The sequence below is a fragment of the Marmota flaviventris genome, chromosome 10 (assembly GCF_047511675.1).
Source record: "Marmota flaviventris isolate mMarFla1 chromosome 10, mMarFla1.hap1, whole genome shotgun sequence".
Classification (NCBI taxonomy): domain Eukaryota; kingdom Metazoa; phylum Chordata; class Mammalia; order Rodentia; family Sciuridae; genus Marmota; species Marmota flaviventris.
This window is the reverse complement of record NC_092507.1, coordinates 55991897-56012004: the sequence shown is the minus strand read 5'-3', so window position 1 is coordinate 56012004 and position 20108 is coordinate 55991897. Positions and strand designations below refer to the sequence as shown.

General features: G+C 43.6%; 1 protein-coding gene across 1 annotated transcript in view; it reads left to right on the top strand.

The window, feature by feature from the left end:
* Wls (Wnt ligand secretion mediator) overlaps positions 1-20108 on the top strand; it is a 101101-nt gene that overhangs the window by 55275 nt on the left and 25718 nt on the right. The window contains exons 3-9 of the mRNA XM_027949469.3: positions 6214-6338; positions 10863-11024; positions 12167-12303; positions 15361-15529; positions 16929-17026; positions 17592-17655; positions 19661-19804. Of these exons, the coding sequence (XP_027805270.1) occupies positions 6214-6338; positions 10863-11024; positions 12167-12303; positions 15361-15529; positions 16929-17026; positions 17592-17655; positions 19661-19804 (899 nt within the window). The remainder of the gene's footprint in view (positions 1-6213; positions 6339-10862; positions 11025-12166; positions 12304-15360; positions 15530-16928; positions 17027-17591; positions 17656-19660; positions 19805-20108) is intronic.

Sequence of the window (20108 nt, the reverse complement as noted above, 5' to 3'; positions counted from 1 at the left end):
AAGTTAGCCAAACAAACTCTGTGACTGGCAGCTCCCCTATGTAATGTGGGAATGCACATGAACCTTTTTGAAACCTCTTTAATTTTTTTCCCAGGGCAAGGGACCAGGAAAGTCAAGATTTTGCTGGTAATCTAACAGCTTCTCACAACCATAAAAAAATTCTTTATCTCTATTCTAATATAATTTGTCCTCCTCTTTCCCCACTTTATTTTCACTTAATTGCTCAACAATATACCCATTCTGGGACTGGCCAGAAAGGGCCCTTGTATTTTTAAGAACTTGCTACGTGCCAGGTGGTCAACAGCCTTAGAGGGTTGGTTCCTCTATTTCTATTTCTATTTCTTGCAAAGTTGGAAACTAAGACGTATCCAACATAGTTCAGATACAAACATAGAATTCAGAACTAACTCTGTTTGCCTCAAAACTTTTGCTCTTTGTACTGTCCTGGCTGCTTAATACCTACTACAGACATGGAGAGGGTATGGAGCATAAGTAAGGGGCACTCTGGGGACTTGCATTGAGGCCACCAGTCACCTTCCCTCCCCACTCCCCACTCCATGGACCATGTGTTTACATTAAGCAGCTGCCCTAGGTTTCTCAGGGATGCCTAGTCTCTTTTCTAGCTATTTGTTCTCCTACCACTTTTTCTTATATGAAGGTCTTACTCTTCTCTCTGACTTTCCATTTGCTCAGGCGGGGCGAGGCCGTGAAATTAGTAGCGACCCCCTAAGGACACTGGGTAGTTGATGATTCCCAGTATGGAAAAACGTGGATCTTTCTGCCTGCAATGACACTGTGGGCTGCGTCTGCTCCTACAGAATCCTGGAGTGCAGGTTTCCTCAGGTCAGAGTGCCGCCCCCATAACAGGATGGAAATAGTAAGTGTAGTGAACCACAGTGCCCTTCCACACTTCCCTTCCTAGTATTCTGAACAAATTTTCCACCAAACAAAATATGTCTCCAAAGCCATTTGAGATAGGTGAAGCTTACCCAGCCCATACGACCTAGGACTTAGATACCAAAACTACAGGTCTGGTATGTGGAAAATCATGGATTTGCAAATCCATAAGTGCCTTATGCAATACCTTGCACCTTTATCCCATGGAACTGGTATAACCGGTGTCCTTATTTTATAGGGAAGGTTCTCTAGGTGCCAGATGTAGCCCTGGTCTTTCTGTGATTCTCTCAGGGAATTCAAATTGGATCCATGGCCTTCATTATCTCTAGAGGGTGTGAGGGGGAAGTATTGCCCACACAGTATCCCAGAAGTCATGAAACTGGTGTTTTATTACTTGCAATGTAGTCATTAAAGATGAACTTATTTCCAAGTCCATCAGAAGCAGAAGAGAAAATGATTGAGGCAGCCGACTACAAAGCTTTGCTGGGTTTCTCTGCCCATTGTTTTTCCTGTTTCTGAGGTTTTTTTTGTTTTTTTTTTTGATCCAGGTTTGAATTCATAGTGGGAACTTCTGTTGCTGAAATCTGGCAACTATTTTGAGTGAAAGATAGGTATAAAAGTCTCATTTTCTGATAAAATGACAACCACAGTTGGGCATGGTGGCTCTTGCCTATAATCCCAGCTGCTTGGGAGGCTGAGTCAAGTTCCAGGCCAGCCTTAGACCCAGTCTCACAATAAAAATAAAAAGAGCTGGGGATGTAGCTTAGTGGTAGAGCACACCAGAGTCCAATTCCCAGTACCAGAAAAACAAACAAACAAAACCCTAACCTTTGATGTTTTCATTACTAGTCAAAGCAATTTTCATGCAATAATTAATTTAATGATCACACAATCCTAGACAGTAAGTCCTAGTTTCCTGTTCTAATGGGGAAGAAACCTGAGTGTCCATCCAGGCCAGTGAGGGAGACAGGAGGGTCACTGGAACAGGGTGTTCTTACTCTATTTCTATTTTTACTGTGCACCATGAAAGATGTCAGAAGGCTCTGAGACCATGGGATTCTGGGAAAACTGGAGGGGGGTGTTCCTAGGTGAGGGCTTTCTGAGTTCTGGCTTCCATTCCTCACACAGAAACTAATAATGCCTGTACCCAAGATGACACAGGGAGTGCATAGATGGTGAGTGAGGATCAGGCAGAACATTCCAGAAATTCACTGGACAGTCGTAGGAAGCTTTAGAGGGATCTTTACCTGAGAGGTAAATGGGAGAAAAAAATGGTGATGTTGAGGGGAGCCTGAAGAGATCTTGATGTCTCCTCCCCAGAGTGACCCTGAGATCACCTATGCAGAGATTTGTTTCATTTTATTTTTAGTGAATTAATTATTGACAATAAAAAATTAGAAGATATTTCATAAAAATCTGAATTTCTGGCCTCTCTTTTAAAAAATGAGAAGATCTGGTAAGACTGCCTGGTATCTGACAGTTGTTGACAGAAGCTAACTGATGGCAGCTGCCTCCTCTGTCAGGGACCCCTCCCACTCAGAAGTCTGCCTACGACCTCGTGCCTCGTTTGGGGCAGAGCACTTCAGGAGTTCCGTCCTTCCTGTCCTCCAGCTCGGAGCTCTTTGGATCATGTCATCATTTTCTGGCCCTTTATGGAAAGGTTAGCACCACTGGAGGATTCTAGACTCTATTTCCAGCTTTCTTTGCTGCCTCTCATGAATGCTGCCTATTTCTGACCTGTGTTGGGTTGGAGTTGAGTGGCTCTTCTAGGAAGTGTGCTTCATTCAGCTCTTTCGTTTCTTTTGAATGTTACTGTTTTCTACTAGCAAAGGTACTGGAGGGCAGTGGGGCTCTGGAGTGATCCAGATGGAAGTGGAAGTCCAGCCTCTTCCATTTACTAGCCATGTGTACTTGGGCAATTTATATAACCTCCTGCTTAAAGGGTGGAGGTGAGACTGAAGGAGGGAGTTCAGACGTGTTAGCACCTGACATTGGAAGCTACTGTTCTTATTAAAGACTCTAAATATTTTTATTTCAAGACTGATTTGAGGGGATTTTATCAAAGTTAGTGATACAAAAATGATGACTGTCTCTTTAATAATAAATTTATTGTATATATTCGATGCATACAACCTGATGTTATAGAGTACATACAGACAGTAAAACAGTTTCTGTAGTCAAACAAGTCAACCATTGTGGATACTCTTATTGCAAAAAAAAAAGGGGGGGGGGTGACTGAAATGATGGATGGGTTGTCTTTTGAGGCAGTTCTGAATGGGCCTGTCCATATGGCCAGCAGCAGTGCGACTCTATGCAAGTTACTTAATATCTGAGAACCTCACCTTACTTATTAATTAAAAGAACATAACCATGCCCATATCATAGAGTTATTAGGAAAATTGAATGAAGTAATTTAAATGAAATCCCAGAAGCCACTGGGGCTTAATATAAAGTAATTGTACATTAAAATAGTGTTTAAAATTTTTTGTTTTTTCTTTGAGAATCCTCAACAGATTAGACTAATTGTTGGAGCTGGGGCCAGGTCAGGAAGTAAGCCTATGTGGCCTTCTTCTTTTCTCTCTCCCTGAGACCTAAGCAGACCCCAGCGACATTTGCGGGGCCCACTCTTGCGAGTGTCAGAGAAGGCTGTCCACCATATGTCTAAATATTTAAAAGTGATAAATCAGGCCAACATGTTCCATTCTCCGATTTACCTTCATGATGAACTAGAAGGCCAAGTTTGCATTTGGGATTCTTGGAATCCTTGGAATTCTATATCAAAATGTGACTGACTAGAAGTGTGGGACCCTGGGCCCTTTTCTTCCCCCTGGCTCCACCCCACAGAGAGGGGCCTGTTGCTTGTGTACAGACACCCCAGCCTCCCAGCCCTGCATCCTGTGAGGAAGGGCACAGATGAAGAAAACCACACAGGGGCAGAACCCTTCAAAGGGCGGGACCCAGATTAAGGACCCATCCTGACTGTGTCTATGACCCATACTGTTCTTATGAAATCCCACTGTCTCACTGAGCACTCTATGAGGACTGCTGCTGAAGCCCATGGGAGCGGATAACTTCTGCAGCTCCAGTCCAGTGGTTCTCCCAGTGCCCCTTCAACATCTCCAAAGTTCCCAGTTCCCAATCCTGGTGTCAGAAGTGAAGAGCTTGTACCTTCCTAGTATTTGACTCTCCGAGGGGAGCTCCGACCAATTCTTCCTGTTGATCACTGAGGCTGCTAAGCAGGGAGCAGTTGAAACCAGTCTGGTCCCTAGCCAAGGGCATATCCAAACTCTGAGCACTGCTTTTTGCCAATTTGGGGGTCACTGTTTCTTATACAGACTCTTACTCTTGCCCAGGTCCCTACACTGCCTGGCATCCTGAAGCCCAGTCTCTTCTTGGTCTGTGCAGAGATGAGAAGATGAAGGTGAACCAAGGGCTCAGCTGTTCTGTATGGGGGCCTTCCCTCAGCCACCCTGTTGTCACTCGCCTTCCGCAGCCCAAGCACTTGCAAATTCTGAATGACTTGGGGCTCCTTCACACATGTTGGCACACTTTTCCAGAATATTCCCTCTGTGGCAGTTTAGGCTTTGGCTGTTAGGAAACCCTACTTCATCTATTTCTCATCTATAAAATCATTGAAATGTTTCAGCTTCCAGCCACACTAGACCAGTTCATAGGAAAACCCGAATTTTCCAGATAGCAGTTATTTTTATCTGTTGCCCTTGTGACTTGTATGTGTTCAAGTTCAGCAAACATTTATTAAGCACCTACTGCTTACCATGCAGCATTCAGCACTTCCACCAACTTCATCTCCTTTAGTTCTTATTCAACCCTAGAGGTGGGGTATTACTATTACTTTACAGATATGGAGTCCAGGAGTCCAGAAGTGGAGACTGGCTTAAAGGCTGAATAGTCAGAGCCAAGAATTGATCCCAGTTTCTTAACCCCAGTAGAAGCTGGCTTACTCATTTTAGAAATGTGGCTTGTGCTTTGTTTTTGTTCTGTTTTTCTCTTATTAAGTCCTCTCTGTTTTTGAACTTGTTCAACATAGTAAAAAATAGACAAAATGGACAGATGAAATTCTTACTAATCTACTCTCCTTAATGAAGAGTAGTGAGGTAAACCCATTCACCGTCCTTACTGATATGGAAGTATTTGAGCATTGATTTTTAATTATGTGCTCATTAGTATATTTCTGTCCATGTATAAGTCCTTAAATTTGAAAAGACCCTTTGTCTTCTACATTAACTTTGTCCATAGTACAAAGAAGGGGTTTTGAATATTAGATAAATAGCAGATCCTGTATTTGAGAGCCTCTTGGGTATAGTTTTAATAAGGACCTTTCAGACCAATGTGTGTCCAGAGGAGAGCACTGAAAGGACATAAGTCATGACTCGGGGTGGATCTCCGTCCCTTTTCTGTTGCTATAACAAATAAAGAAAGAGGCTTATTTGACTCACAGTTTTGGAAGTTCAAGGTTGGATGGCCCCACCTGTTCAGCCTCTAGTGAGAGACTCTGCCTACGTGACGAGATGGGGCTGTCAGCATGTCATCGTGGGGTGGGAGAGTGCGTGCGACAGGAGATCCCTTGATGAGTCAGGAATCAAGAGGCTGGGGAGGGCCCAGGCCCTCCTTTTTATAACAACTTGTTCTTAAGGGAACTAAAACTTCTGCAAGACTTAAACCACTCTGTAAGACCAACATTAATCCATTCTTGAGGGTGAAGCCCCCATGACCTAATGACCTTCCTCTAGGCCCCACCTCTTTAAGGCCCCACCACCTCAGCACTGTCACACCAGGTATTCTTTGGGGGACGTACTCAACCCACACGCAAACCAAAGCAGGGTGATTGAAAACCTTGGTCATGTTTTTCAGAGAGGAGAGAAAACACAGGCAGATGAGGTGTGGGTTTTAAATACCTAAGGCACTCTTTATGGAAGAAGGAAGAACCTCACCTTCCATATGGCTCCTAGGAGCAGACTTAGCCCTAGTAGTACAAGTTACAGAAGGATGAATTCTGACTGTGAGTCATAATCTCACTATTGGAACTGTCTCAGAAAGCCTGAGGCCCCTTTCTCTAGAAGCATTTAAGTGGCAGCCCTTGACTTTGGAAGAGTGGTTATGGGAGGGGACACAAAATCCTACTTAGAATTTAATCCTATGACTTTTAGGTCTTCAGTTTTGGAATTTGATAGGAACCTAACATAGCTCTTTGGTCTTGTCAGTTTTCATGGCAGAGCCTGTAAGAATTTTTTTTTAAGTGTTTTCAAAATATTCTTCCAAAAGCCATTTCTGAATTGTGCATCCTTTCACTTGTAGGAGAAAATGCAGAAGTTTCCATGGATGTGTCCCTGGCATACCGCGATGACATGTTTGCTGAATGGACTGAAATGGCCCATGAGAGAGTGCCACGGAAACTCAAATGCACCTTCACCTCCCCCAAGGTGAGACACCTTGATGTCTAAGTTGATGGAGTTTCTTTCTCTTCAGTCTCCAAGTATAGGGAAATATTTGCTTACACGGCACAGATGTGTCCATCATTTTTTTTAGCAAGCTTGAGCCACAAAGGTTAACCATTAGTTTTTGTTTTTTTAGAGAGAAGGGCAATGTAGATATTTCATGTCCTTACAAAGGAGAAAAGAACAGAAGGAATGTCTGTTTGAAAGGCTTTAGTTGTTTCCCTGAAATACTTCCAATAAAACAACTGGTTCTTTGGAACATAGCTGAAAGGGTTTGAAGAATGTGGCTCAATTATTTCAGGGGGTGAGATTCTGTTCATATTGCAACAGTACTGGTGTCTGCCACATAGTTTTTTATGCACCTGTGTGCCACCACAGCTAATGTGCAGGTATGAAGATCAACAGTCCCATAGGACACCACAGACAAAGGACCCAAGGGGGTAAATTCAGTTTCATTAAGAACTCCTGGTCATCTGACCCTTCTTTAGGAATCCCCCTTCTCTAGTGCTTCCAGAAAAATCCAACCACTCATGGAAAGAAATTATTGTCCTACATGGAGAGTAGGGAGACCTTTTCTTGTGGACAAAGATCTTAGATTCCTTATCAGGTGTTGACTCAGTAAGCACCAAAAGACAGTGGGACTCAATGGTTTAAGGACCAAAGTAGAATTAGCTGGGGACCTTTTCAAATGTCAAGTGCTGCCCTGAGGTCTCCTCCTCCCCCACCCTCTCACTTTTGAAAGTCTCCACAAAGAGTTACCGTTATTCTTATTCCTCAAGGGCATCAACAGCCCAGTGAGCTCTGATGTCTCCTCAGGTGAACAATGTTGACCTTTTCTTTGTGCATGAAACACAGCAGAGGCCAAACTTGGCACTGAAGCACATTCTTGGTTATGTCTTTTCTCACTTGAAATCTTCAAATCAGCTGCTCTTGAAAGACTTGGATAGCTTTGTAAATACCTCCTCCACTTTTAATCTTTTAATCCTTCTCCTTTCCTAACAGTGGCTTTTCCTAACTTTGCTTTTACAAAGTCTTCCTCCTCCAAGTTTCATAGATTAGAGCTACACACAGTGCCAATTGAGTACCAATAGTATCCATATCAAGTGCAAGCCTGTCAGAAATGTATATTCCCAGGCCACACCTCAAAACTACTGTTTGAGGGTATTTTCTGCTAATAGCAGAGCATAACAGACTGGGTAAATTATGAACAAGAGGAGTTTATTTGACTCACAGTTCTGGAGGCTGGGAAGTCCATGGGCATGGCACAGATGTCTGGCAAAGTCTTTTGTGCTGCACCAAAATATGGCAGAAGACAGGTAAACATATGTGAGATACAGAGAGGGGGTAAAATGGGCCCAAAACGAGAGGATCAACCTAATACCTAACCCATTCCCACAATTGACCCATGCATGAGGATAGAGCCCTGTAGACCTAATTACCTCCCAAACATCCTACAACAATTAAATTTCAGCTTGAGTGTTAGAAGGGTCAGTCAGATCATAGCATCTCCTGAATCAAAATCTCAGGTGATAGGACCAAGGGCTCTGCTAAACACCAAATATGGAGATCACACACACACACACACACACACAAAACAGCCATCTGGAATTGTTCTGAAAAGGCCCTGGGGGCAATTGATAGGTAAAAGATGATGAGAGAGAACCCAGAGGAAGCTAGCAAAAGGAATAGCTAAAATTTTTGGATCTTTGTATGCAATGGAGGAAATTAATTAAAACCTTTCTCACTGTCCTTGCAAGTTGATTGCATCTTTCCGAGGAGAGACAGGTTGAATATAAGCCAGAGGGCTTTGGATATGGAATTTCATCCTCAGAAAAGGGAAATGTCATTTCTCACTTTCCTTACACGCTGGGAGGGGGAGGGGTGTTTCCCTGCTACCGCTTCTTAATGACAGTTGCTTAATTATCTTTAGGCTGTGTTGATCCCTTTCAAGAAAGATATTAAACCTTGAAAGGTGTGAAGGAAATGAATCATCAAATCCATGCTTTTTGATTGCAGTGAAATTTAGTCTTGAGTCTGAAGATTAAATGAGAAATTGCTTTAAAGCTTTTCAGTCCCTTGTGGATTGTGAAGTTTAAAAAAAAAAAAAAAAGTCAAGTTGCCACCTGCTGTAATTTGTCCTAATTAGCCAGTCTCATGCTGGAGCTAGGGGAGAACTGAAGGGGTAGAGGAAGGAGAGGGAGAGGGAGAAAGAGGAATCTTTTTTTCTTAAATGCCCTAAATACTGGCAGAAACAGAACTTCAGTGTGAAAAGAAAAGCCCTAACAGGACACAGTGAATCTGTCTCCAATATAGGTAGGCAGACCAGCTCCCAGAAGCCCAGATGTTATAGTCTGACTAAACTTGAGTAAATTTGTCTCATGGGTGGTAATGTTGCCCTCTCTGTAGTAACAGGGAATTACTGATACCCAGAGACCCTCAGCAGGGAATCAGTGATCCCAGAGATCATCTTATTTGAATTTCTTGCTTTACCTGGAGAAAAGTGAGGCCAAATGAGGTGGGGTGTCCCAGGGTACCCAGCCAGGGATAAGGTCGGGACTAGAATTGGAGCCCCCTGGCCTACAGCTTAGCACTGTCCCCATCAGAGCACAGTGCCTGCATCTGGGTCTCACCAAGGCAGGCATTTTTTTTTTCTTTCTGCCACACTCAAGTGTCTTCCCCATCAGAACCAGAGGCGGCAACATGGCGTGACTGGGCTTGAACGCCCTGGGTCCTCAGCCCAATTCTGCTAGTACTTTGGAGACCATGGTCAAGACACACATCAAATGGTATCATACTAAATATGTTTTGTTACCTTCCTCCTCAAATTCTTAATTTCTATAAATAAAATAAGACCCTCACTGGAGACACATCAGAAAACTGTCCTCTTGCTGTTACCACAGAGGGTAATCAGCTTCCTTAATGCAGCTTAATCTAAGGCTGAATTAGAGCCCATAATGTATTTTTAGTAGTTCCAACAGAGCCCTAATTCTTGCCTGATTTGTAAGTATGCGAGAAAGCCTTAGAGGGGAGGGAAATACCATCTATGTAGGGAGAATCATCCAAAGTTTGAAATAGAAGCAAAATTCTTTCCACAGAACTTAGTTATTGTATTTTTTTCCTTAATCTCATCTGTCAACTTAAATCAATTGGTAGTGTCTAATAAGAATCCCCCACACCTTAGAAGTTTGATTATCATGAATGATTAGTGATGTCTGCAATGGGTAGAGAAGGGAAGAAGAAGCAGGTATTTGCCTGCTGTCCCTCCACATGGGCCACGAGTGGCCTGGGTCCCTGCCTGTTTCTTATGCTCTAAGTTCTGACTGTCTGGTGAGGAACCCACCAAGATCACAGAAGGGCAGAGCCCTTCACATGCCTGATTATAAACTCCTTACTATCTTCTTCCTTCCACTTTCAAGTGGATCCTTTGCTCTGAAATTTTATGACAGATTTTGGAGGTCCTGTGAATTAACTCAGGTTTAGGAATGACAAAGTAGGTCTCCCCTGTAGCACTTCCTTGATCAGGAAGGGCTAAGCAAACACGGAAGCTGGCACATAAATCCAGTGTTGATGGCAGACCTTCTTCTGCCTTACCCAGGGGACAGTCCCTGCCTGCGGAAGCTCCTGCCTCTACACACCCACGTTTGGTCCCTACTCCCCCATCTCTCCAGGCATACATAACCGGGAGCCTGGAGAGGTAGCGCAGAATTTAGTTTTCAAAAGCAAGCTGTGCCCTATTCCTGAAATCCCAACACCACACCGTCTGCCATGCAGTCCTCTCTTAAATTGCTGCCCAGAAAGTCCAAGAAGTCTTTTCCAGAAACCAGACTTATTTTCTTTTAAAATTTCAGCTCCCTTCTACCATCTTGCCTCTTAGTCTGTCAGGAAGCTTGGGAGGGAGGAAATTCTGAGTGGCCATCACTAGCAAACTAATCTCATTATTACCTTTCTAGACTTTCTGTCTTCCCCAGATCCCACAAGCTCTTTGGGTTACTTCTTTTCCTCTCAGATCAATAATAAAAAAAAAAAAAAAAAAAAGATATTTTCAGCTTCTTGTACTTCACCATAAAAATAATCAGCCATCATAAATAGTGTAATGGACTTCAGCAAGGGCTTCTTCCAGAATGTTTAAAGAGTGGACTGTCCCCCAGAGCCTCAGAGGTCTCCCATGATGTGGCACAAATGAAAAGCTCTCTTAGCCTTTGGTAGACCCTCAGAGTGATCTGATGCGAGACTCTACCAAGGATTGAAGAGCTGAGAAAGGTGTGAAGAGTTTGCTGCTTTTTACCTGAAATGTTTGGTTCTACCATAAATGTGACTGATATATTTATTTTTGAGGTGGGGGTAGCTGGGTAGAAACCTTGACTCCAGTGTTCCCTGCTAATTTGCATCTCTAGTGTATACTTTAAAATATGTGCTTTTTAAAACTGGTGATGCAAGGCCCATGTATGAGAATTTAAACACGGTCCTTTGGGACTAATGACCTGCCTCAAACCCTCTGCTCTTCCTCAGACCCCAGAGCATGAGGGCCGGTACTATGAGTGTGACGTCCTGCCATTCATGGAAATCGGGTCTGTGGCTCACAAGTATTACCTCCTCAACATCCGGCTGCCTGTGAATGAGAAGAAGAAAATCAACGTCGGGATTGGAGAGATAAAGGATATTCGGTTGGTGGTGAGTGAATGTAATTGATCCAACAGGTGGGGCACTAAAACACTGGCCAAGAACACCACCAATTCTTGGGTGCGTGGTGGGGCAGAGGAAGGGAACTCCATCTCACTCTTGGCATCTCTACACTGCACTTGTCTCTGTTGTATCACCTGAGAAATGGGAATAATAGCATACCTGTAATGGCAGAGATCATGAAGTAAATTGATTTGTGTGAGAGATTACAGAAATGGAAAACAATGTAATTATTGTGCCCACTTAGGATTTTAAGTGGGCTTCAGATCACTTAAGATCATTATAATGGTTATATAATCATGATTATGTGATTGTGATCTCATTTTGAACACCACCAAGATAAAAGCAAAAAAAGAAAAAAAATTAACATGTCTCATGTTCCAAGCCCAAGTGGTGTTTTAGGTTCTTTTCCAGTTTATGTCTTTAATCATGGAAATAGTAGCACCTGGAGCAAGGAGGACATTTTTTTAAAAAAACCTAAAACTGTTATAAAAGAGATACATATCTAATGTAGAAATCAGTGTACAGGACACAGAAGTGCATAATAATCACCTATAATATCCCACCATCTGGAGAAATAATCACTATGAGGTTTTGATGTATTTCCTTCAAGGTTGTCTCTTCTATGTACACTCCCCCACTCACACACATAGAGCACATTTTATATAACTCCTTCCCTTGTAAAAGAATGAGATCACACTTAACTGACTCTTGTTTCTTGCTTTTTTTTTCCTCTTCATTTAATAGTATATTGTGAATATAGTATAAATCTACTTTGCAATACTGCTTAGCATTCCATTGCAGAGGTTTATCTGAATGCATTTTTATCAATCTCAACTTATTGGACATGTGGGATATCTCCAACATTTCAATGAAATGATTCTTAATCATTCCCTCAGCAAAGCATGGCCCATTTTTATCCTTTTTAGTATATAGTTCTACAGTGCTTGAGGAGGGGTCAGAGGGTTAGGAGGGCAGTACATGCTGTGAATATGAATACTTTTGATCTTAAAAGTTCAGCAGAAAAACTTTTCCACTCATCTGTCCCCAAAATGCATTTGATGGTTAAAAAAAAGAGAGAGAGAAAGAGAGAGAACTAAGATATATTCACCTTGAAAATCCATCTTGTCTAGGGAATCCACCAAAATGGAGGCTTCACCAAGGTGTGGTTCGCCATGAAGACCTTCCTGACGCCCAGCATCTTCATCATCATGGTGTGGTATTGGAGGAGGATCACCATGATGTCCAGACCCCCAGTGCTTCTGGAAAAGTAAGAGCTGAACACTTTTAAGGAACACTGGCTTCCCGAGATTTCTAGGCTGCAGTTCTCACTGGGGTCCAGGTCAGGCAGCCGCTGTGGGGAGAGTGATTTGAACAGTAGTCATCCTGGGCTCCATTTGCTCTTTCACGTTGCAAATGCAAAGTATTAAATCCTAGGGGCTCTACCTCTCTCACATTTCTGTCTTTGCTCTTCATTCCTGTGACCAGAATCAGATACCTCTCTCTTTCATGTGGAGGAGCTGCTAGGCTCCTACGCCGAACCCCTGTCCTCCACAGTAGTGTGATGCTCTTGCAGATGTATTCTTTTCTCTCTTCCATTTCCATTAATATAAAAATATGCTCCACCATCTCCCATTATTTGACAAAACTCTACCTTTCCCCACTTTCCTCTGAAGCCACCATACCATTTTTTGGCTCTTCTCTAAATCAGGAATCCTCAACTTTCTTGTCCATATATTGCTTCTACTTTTCTGGAACGAGCCCATTTCAGTCTGGATTTGTTCCCACCACTTCATGCAAACTGCTTTTCTTTGGCTCATTAGTGAGCCCCACATTACAAATCCAAAGGTCATGCCACGTGCCGTGGTGCACGCCTGTCATCCCAGCAGCTCGGGGAGGCTGAGGCCGGGGGATCTTGAGTTCAAAGTCAGCCTCAGGAATTTAGTGAGACCCTAAGCAATTCAGTGAGACCCTGTCTCTAAATAAAATATGTTTTTAAAAAAAGGTCCTGGGATGTGGCTCAGTGATTAAGTGCTCCTGAGTTTAATCCAAAAAAAAAAAAAAAAAAAAAAATCCAAATGTCATTTTTCAATCCTCACTGTCCTTGACTGATCACCAGCATTTGACATGGTGGATCACTCCCTTCACCCAGCCTCCTCCACCCTTCTCTTAGCTGCTGTGCTTTGTCAACTGTCACCTGGTCTCCATTACTATTTCCTCCCATCTTTCCAAACTCTTGGACTCTTCCCTTCACTAGCTTCTTCCCCAGGTGATCTCATGTAATCTCATGGTCTTAAAATTCATCGACCCTCTGACTCTTCATTTATGTCTTCAACCTCAGACTCTCTTGAAGGTAGACCCAAATATCCCAGGTATTGATTTAGCCATCTTCCCTTGCCTTGAAGATGTAACATGTATGGAAGAACAACATTTGATTTCCTCCTATTTCAAACACAACTCTTCCCATTTTAGTAAGTGGCAACTCAATTTTTTCAGTCCCTCAAGCGAAATGGGAGGAATCACCCTCTATTCTCTTTTATTTTTTTCACATTCCATATCAGCCCACTGGGAAACCTCACCATGTCTACTGCCACCATTGAAATTGGACTAACCTGCCATGATTTCACATCTGGATATTGGAAATCGTATTCTCGACTGCTCTCCTTGCTTCCAACCTTTTCCTCCCTATAATCTATTCACACAGCAACCTCAGGGCTCCCTTTTAAGTGTTAATCAGATCATGTCACTCCTCTTCTCAAAGCTCTCCACTGGCTTTTTGTCTCCTTTGCCCTGGTTATAAACTCCTTAAAGTTCTGGTCTCTCACCACCTCTAATCTTACCTCCTATTTTTTCTAGTCCTCTTGATGGTGCTCAAATATGCCTGGCTTGGTCTCACCCCAGGGCCTTTGCACTCACTATTCTCTTTATCTGAATGAAATACCCTTCCCCAGGTATCTTTGTGGCTCAATTCCTTCTTTCCACATGACCTGCTCTGATGTTTCTCATCTTAGAGGCTTTCTCTTGTCTCCCTTATATAAAATCTCACCTCCATCACTTTCTGTTCTCTTACCTAATTTTATTTTTCTTCATAATGCACATTTGTCATTTACTTACATTCTTCCTCCAGTATTCCCTGTTTCACCCCATCTGAATGCAAGTATCATGAGAGCTGGATCCTTGCTAATTTTTTTCACTACCATATCCTCAGTGCTCAGAATAAAAACTGGAACGTAGGAGGTTAATAAGATTTTATTGAATTAATGAATCATGTCACTCTGTTGTTGAAACTTTTGGTTGAGTTCCTGGCCTCTTCAAGATAAATTTCCAAATCTCTAATGAGGTGTGCAAGTAGCTTCATGAGCTCATCCTTCTTTATTTCTCTGATCTCGGTGTCTAGTTATTGACTGAGATGGGCTATGTGGAGATCCTCGGATACTTTAGCTCCTCCAGGCCTCTGTTTCTCCACCCAGCTTCTGCCCCCGGCCTCACCTTTTCCACCTCCCTCATCTCAAATCACTGTTGGCCCAATTTCAGTCTCTGCCTGAGACAAGTCCTGGCAGCAGTTTTGACTCCTACCATGTTGCTTACCATACTCAGTTTCAGTTGCCTCTTTTTCTGGCTCCACCTCTGAATGCATCTCCATGAGTTTAAAAAAAAAAAAAAAGATTCTTATTCAATGTATCAGCAGCCCTAACACTATGCCCAGTCCATAATAACCATGTATATATTTCGTGGGTATGAATAAAGTGTGAATAAATAAGTGACATAAGGATGACATTTTAATAGGGAAATGGAAGATAATAGAGTGATGGGGAAAGGCAAAATTAAATCTAACCAAGCAGCCCAAATAATTTATGTCTCCTATGTGTCTGGGGTCATTTATTTTTGAAACAGATATGCTACATAATCCATCATTGCTGAGGAGATCACAATCCTGCGTGTTCTTAATGATCAGGGTAAATGATATCCCAAATAGGTAAGAGGAGTTAGTCGATGAAGACAGTTCAAGAACACAAAGGGATAAAAAACGTTATAGGAGACTCTTAACCTGGTGGGTAGTAAAATAAAGTGTGGGTGTTCGGGGATAGGTTCCGTTGGCTAGAGAGGCTGGGGTGGCCCTTTTGACTCTCAGAGTGCCATTTAGGACATTTGCATCCAGTGTGGAGACTGGGGATGAGGAGTTGGGAAACCCATCCTATGGCTTCCATCCCAATAAGCAGCATTTTAGTTACTTTTATATAAAATCTTCTCAAAACTAGCTTCAGATTTTTTAAAATCGGCCTCCTCCATGAATAACCTGGCTTTTCCGACACTCTCTTGCCATCAGAGTCATCTTTGCCCTGGGGATTTCCATGACCTTCATCAATATCCCAGTGGAGTGGTTTTCCATTGGGTTTGACTGGACCTGGATGCTCTTGTTTGGTGACATCCGACAGGGCATCTTCTACGCAATGCTTCTCTCCTTCTGGATCATCTTCTGTGGCGAGCACATGATGGTAAGAGTGCCCCCCGCCCCCTGCCCCAGGAAGGGACAGACATCTATGCCACGGTGGCCATGTGGGCTGCTGAGCTGGCAGCCACCTCCCAGCCTCTGGTCCACTGTGACAGAATAAGGTAGCGGTTGCAGGTGGGAGCTGTGGAGTCCACCCTGTGGGTCACATTCCTGCTTCACCCTGTGACTAGCGAGTGGCCTTGGCAAGTCATGGAATCTCAGGTTCCCCTTCTATAAAATGGGATTTCAGGCCTACTACTGCCTAGGTTTCTATAAGAATTAAATGGGATAATAGGAGTACCTTAGGAGAAGAAAAAATGCAGATTCTAAGATTAGTATTGCATCTCATTCTCTGGTCTCAGCTGTGCTTGTCCTGTCCCCAGGAACAGATTAACCACTAAAGAATGAGGATCTGACTTTCTCCAGCTGGCAGTTGGTCCAGGTGACCTAGTGACCCCTGTTACCCAGCAATACTGACCTCCTTGCACAGACGTCAAATCATATTTCAAGAGGGATTGAGGTACCATGAATAAAAATAGGAATGGTGCCTTCCTTACCTTGTGGCTAAGGCATACATATGCCAGTTGGACCCCATCCACGAGTCAGTACACAGGTGTCCCTGTACAGGAGATACTTTGAGGTTCCATTATGTTTTGATCATAAAAATCAACCCTCTGAAGTGTGCTGCCCTTTGGGAGAGCAGTGTGAGAAGAGAGGGAGATCATTGCCCTGGCCAGCACTCCCCTGGGGGGCAGTGCTGGGTGAACTCTAGAATGAGCTGCTCTGAGGTAGATGCCCCCACTGTGTCCCAGCGTGCAGACTGAGATGTGTCTTGCCTTTCTCCATTTTTCTCATTCATCATCCCCCTCCCCCATTTTCTTTCTTTTAGTGTCTTGGTGTATCTGTCAAGAGAACTCATGCTTGGTGTTAATGAAGTCAGAGAAAAAAATGTGTCTAGTTTTCTAACCATAAGAGATCTCTTCCCTCAACCTACTCAATGCCTTTATGTTTTTCTTTTGTCTTCCGGGGAGTGCTCCTCCTTCATAAACACAGGTTTTTAGTCACAGAGGAATTTAATTCCAAGAGTTCTTTTGTCGGACCACAGAAGATCCCCCCTCCCAGGGCCCGAGGCCTTTCTCTGTGCTCCCAGAGCACATGTTCTTTCTTATTACCACCAGAGCCCTCCTGGAAGGGCTGCGTAATGTCTGTCCCTGTGCCAGCCTCCCCAACAGAAGCAAGGCCCTGCAGAACACAGGTTTTGATTCTCCAATGCCTAAGCCCTAGCGAGGCTCTGGATGGCACAACAAGTGGTCAGCAAGACTGTCCTGAAAGACTGGCTCACCTGTAGAATTGCTTTGCTCTCCTCCAGTCTTTATCTCCTTTCTTAATTTGCTTTCCCTCAGGATCAGCATGAGCGGAATCACATTGCAGGGTATTGGAAGCAAGTTGGACCAATCGCCGTTGGCTCTTTCTGCCTCTTCATATTTGACATGTGTGAGAGGTGAGTAGGTTCCTGTGGGACTCAGCTGAATGTGCATCCCTGTGACCACCTCCATCTTTAGGAGGAGTGTTTGAAAGGGAGAAGGGTGGTGAAGAGCCTCTGGGGTGAAAGCATTGTACATATTCATATCCCCAGAGAAAGTCTAGGACTAGAGCCAGACTTGGTGGCACACGCCTGTAATTCCAGCAGCCCAGGAGACTGAGGCAGGAGGTTCATGAGTTCAAAGCCAGCTTCAGCAACTTAGCAAGGGCCTAAGCAACTCAGCAAGACCCTGTCTAAAAGGCCTAAGAATGTGGCTCAGTATTTAAGTGCCCCTGGGTGGTACCAAATCCCTAGTATCCCCCCACCAAACAAAGCACTGGGACTAAGTCACAGGTTTAGAGTTACAAAATGTTTGCGCTGATTATATTCCGCTAGACTGTTTCACTTTAAGCTCTCTATGAGGTTTCTAAGTCTGAATTCAGCTCTTTCCCTTCCAGCTGCAAAACTAAAAAGAGTTCCACCTTGCCTTTGTATTTATTAATTGTCTTGCCTTTCCACCCTGTTTTTTGTTTTTGTTTTGTAGAGGAGTACAACTCACGAATCCCTTCTACAGTATCTGGACTACAGATGTTGGAACAGAGCTGGCTGTATCCTTCCTTGATGGGCTCAGGGTTTTATTTCTTCCCACAGCCGCCTGGTCCCCAAGATCATTTTCCAAGGCTCAGTTGATGCTCTGCATATGTGCTTGGCCAGAGCTTTGATCCCCAGACCAATGATAACAGCACAATTAAGGCAAATAATGAGAAGAATTACCACTTGCTTTCAAACCCGGCAAGAGCAGGCCAAGGGAGAAGGTTGTGCCTATCCCCATGGCAAAGGGATCAGAGAGGCAGGTCTTACTGCAGCCTGTCTAAATTATCTATTATTCACTGTTTACTGCAGACTGAAGCATGACTCGCTTTTCCCTGGAGCCACAGAGGTTCATCTCTGGGCCCCTGTGGGAGAGCTGGTTTCTGAAGTCGCTTGTGTGCAAGGCTTCTGACAGTGACCTTGGTGTGCTGGCACACCACGCTGCTGCTCTTCATTTCTGAGACGGAGTGGAGATAAGGCTAAGGTGATTAGTTCCAGAAGAGTGCTGAGGCTTCTGGTTGGTTCACTTAAAATGTCTGAGTCATCTTCGTGAAGCAGAAGTGACAGTCTTAGCTTATCCCTTTAAGGATGCTGGATTTAAATATTTTATCTCCTGAATAATAATATGTTTAGTGCTCTGAAAGAAAAAAAAAAGATTCTCCTCTGGAGAGGAGAGAAAGGCTGGGATTGTACCCTTTATTGATGGTAATATTTTGCCACGTTCCCTTTAATGTGCTTTGTCTGGCAACTGTACAGATTGTGAACTGTGCTACACCTCTGGTTTGACCTGAGGACTTCAATTCTACTCCCAGGGCCTTTTAGTGTCACAAGGATTTTGCGAATAAACTGAATTGGTAGTATCATTACCTTAGGGATGGGAGAGTTGAGCTCTACCCTTCCACCACCATCCTTGTCACCAAAAAATGTTATCTGCATGATGTGCAGAACAGTTATAATGTCCTCTAGTGTAACCTTTTTATTTTGATAAGATGAAAGTTTGGGAAAGTAAATACGAATTCGAGTCTTATAGCAAATAACCACATCCTCTTTATTCCAGGGTACTGCAGCCATAGGAAAGGAGAATCTGCACTAAGTATACCATTTCGTGAAATATGAATGCTGAGTTCATGCTTGTTAAATTGTTGAAACCTATTGGCAGCTTGAGCGTGCAGTAGAGAGGAGCTGGAGTCAGGTCACCCATCTTCCAAGCCAGCTCATGCTGCCCCAGGCCTTGGTGGTCCTCAGGTTGGCTGTAATGGCAGGTCTCAATCTCTCCAATGGGTCTCAAAGTATATTGTCCCCGTTCCCAACCTTCACCACCTATCCTTCAGTTTCATCCCATTTGAGAAGATTTTCTGTGGTGACAGAAGATTGTGAACTGTACTACTCCTCTGGTTTGACCTCAGGACTTCAGTCCCACTCCTGGGGCCCTAGTAGCTGTTGCTACTGTACCTGCCCTTACTTATTCCCTCCCCTCTGTTGTAGACATCTCAGTCTCACTCTTAGAAGTGCAAGGACAGCCCAAGGGGGTTCCAAACATGCTCACACTTAGTTTCCTAGCTGGGAAGTCTGAGTCTATCATACAACCAGTGTGGGACCTGGGCATCTTCATTTGACCTTCATACAGTGCTTTTAATATGTCTTTTCACCTGATTAGTGTGTAGTAACTAATACCACTCTATTAGGGTTTTTCCAAATCATGATGCATTAGTATTTCCTGGACAACTGGTTGAAAGGCAGGTTCTGATTCAGTAGGTCTAGATTAGACTCTACATTTTTAATAAACAGGGCACACCTTCTCTTCTGACTTGGCTTAGAAAGCCATCTGAACACTCCCCTCTCTGAAGCTGTTGTGTCAGAAAACCTCATCACTCATTAGAATGCCAGATTTTAATATTTTTATCCCCCTTAAAATATCCTAAATTCCCAGAAATAAAATGAGGATCACCCACAGACCAGGGGGCAGTGCTTGTGCCCCCTGAGTGTGAGGAACCTGCTGTTTCCTTTACTGGACACCATCAGATGGCCTTCATCATTGTGGCTGGGATCTGCCTCTGCCTCTACTTCCTGTTTCTGTGCTTCATGGTATTTCAGGTGTTCCGGAACATCAGTGGGAAACAGTCCAGTCTGCCAGCCATGAGCAAGGTCCGGCGGCTACACTATGAAGTGAGTGGCTCTCTCTTGGCTTCTTCAGGACCTGGTACTCTGTTCTCTGCTCATTATCATCTCTGCTTGATGCATAAATACACAGCCCTGGAGGGTGAAAGACTTCACTCTGCAGTGCACACTGAGATTCTCATGTAGGACCTCAAGGCAAATGTTGCTCTGAGGCAAATGTACTATGAGAGACACCTGACCAGCTATCTAGATCTTGAAGGTATTCATGGTATGAATATGTTCCTTCCTCAATAAGGTGTACACTTGTTTGACAGGTTCTTCAACTTTGGATGGAATGTAGGTGCACACTAGA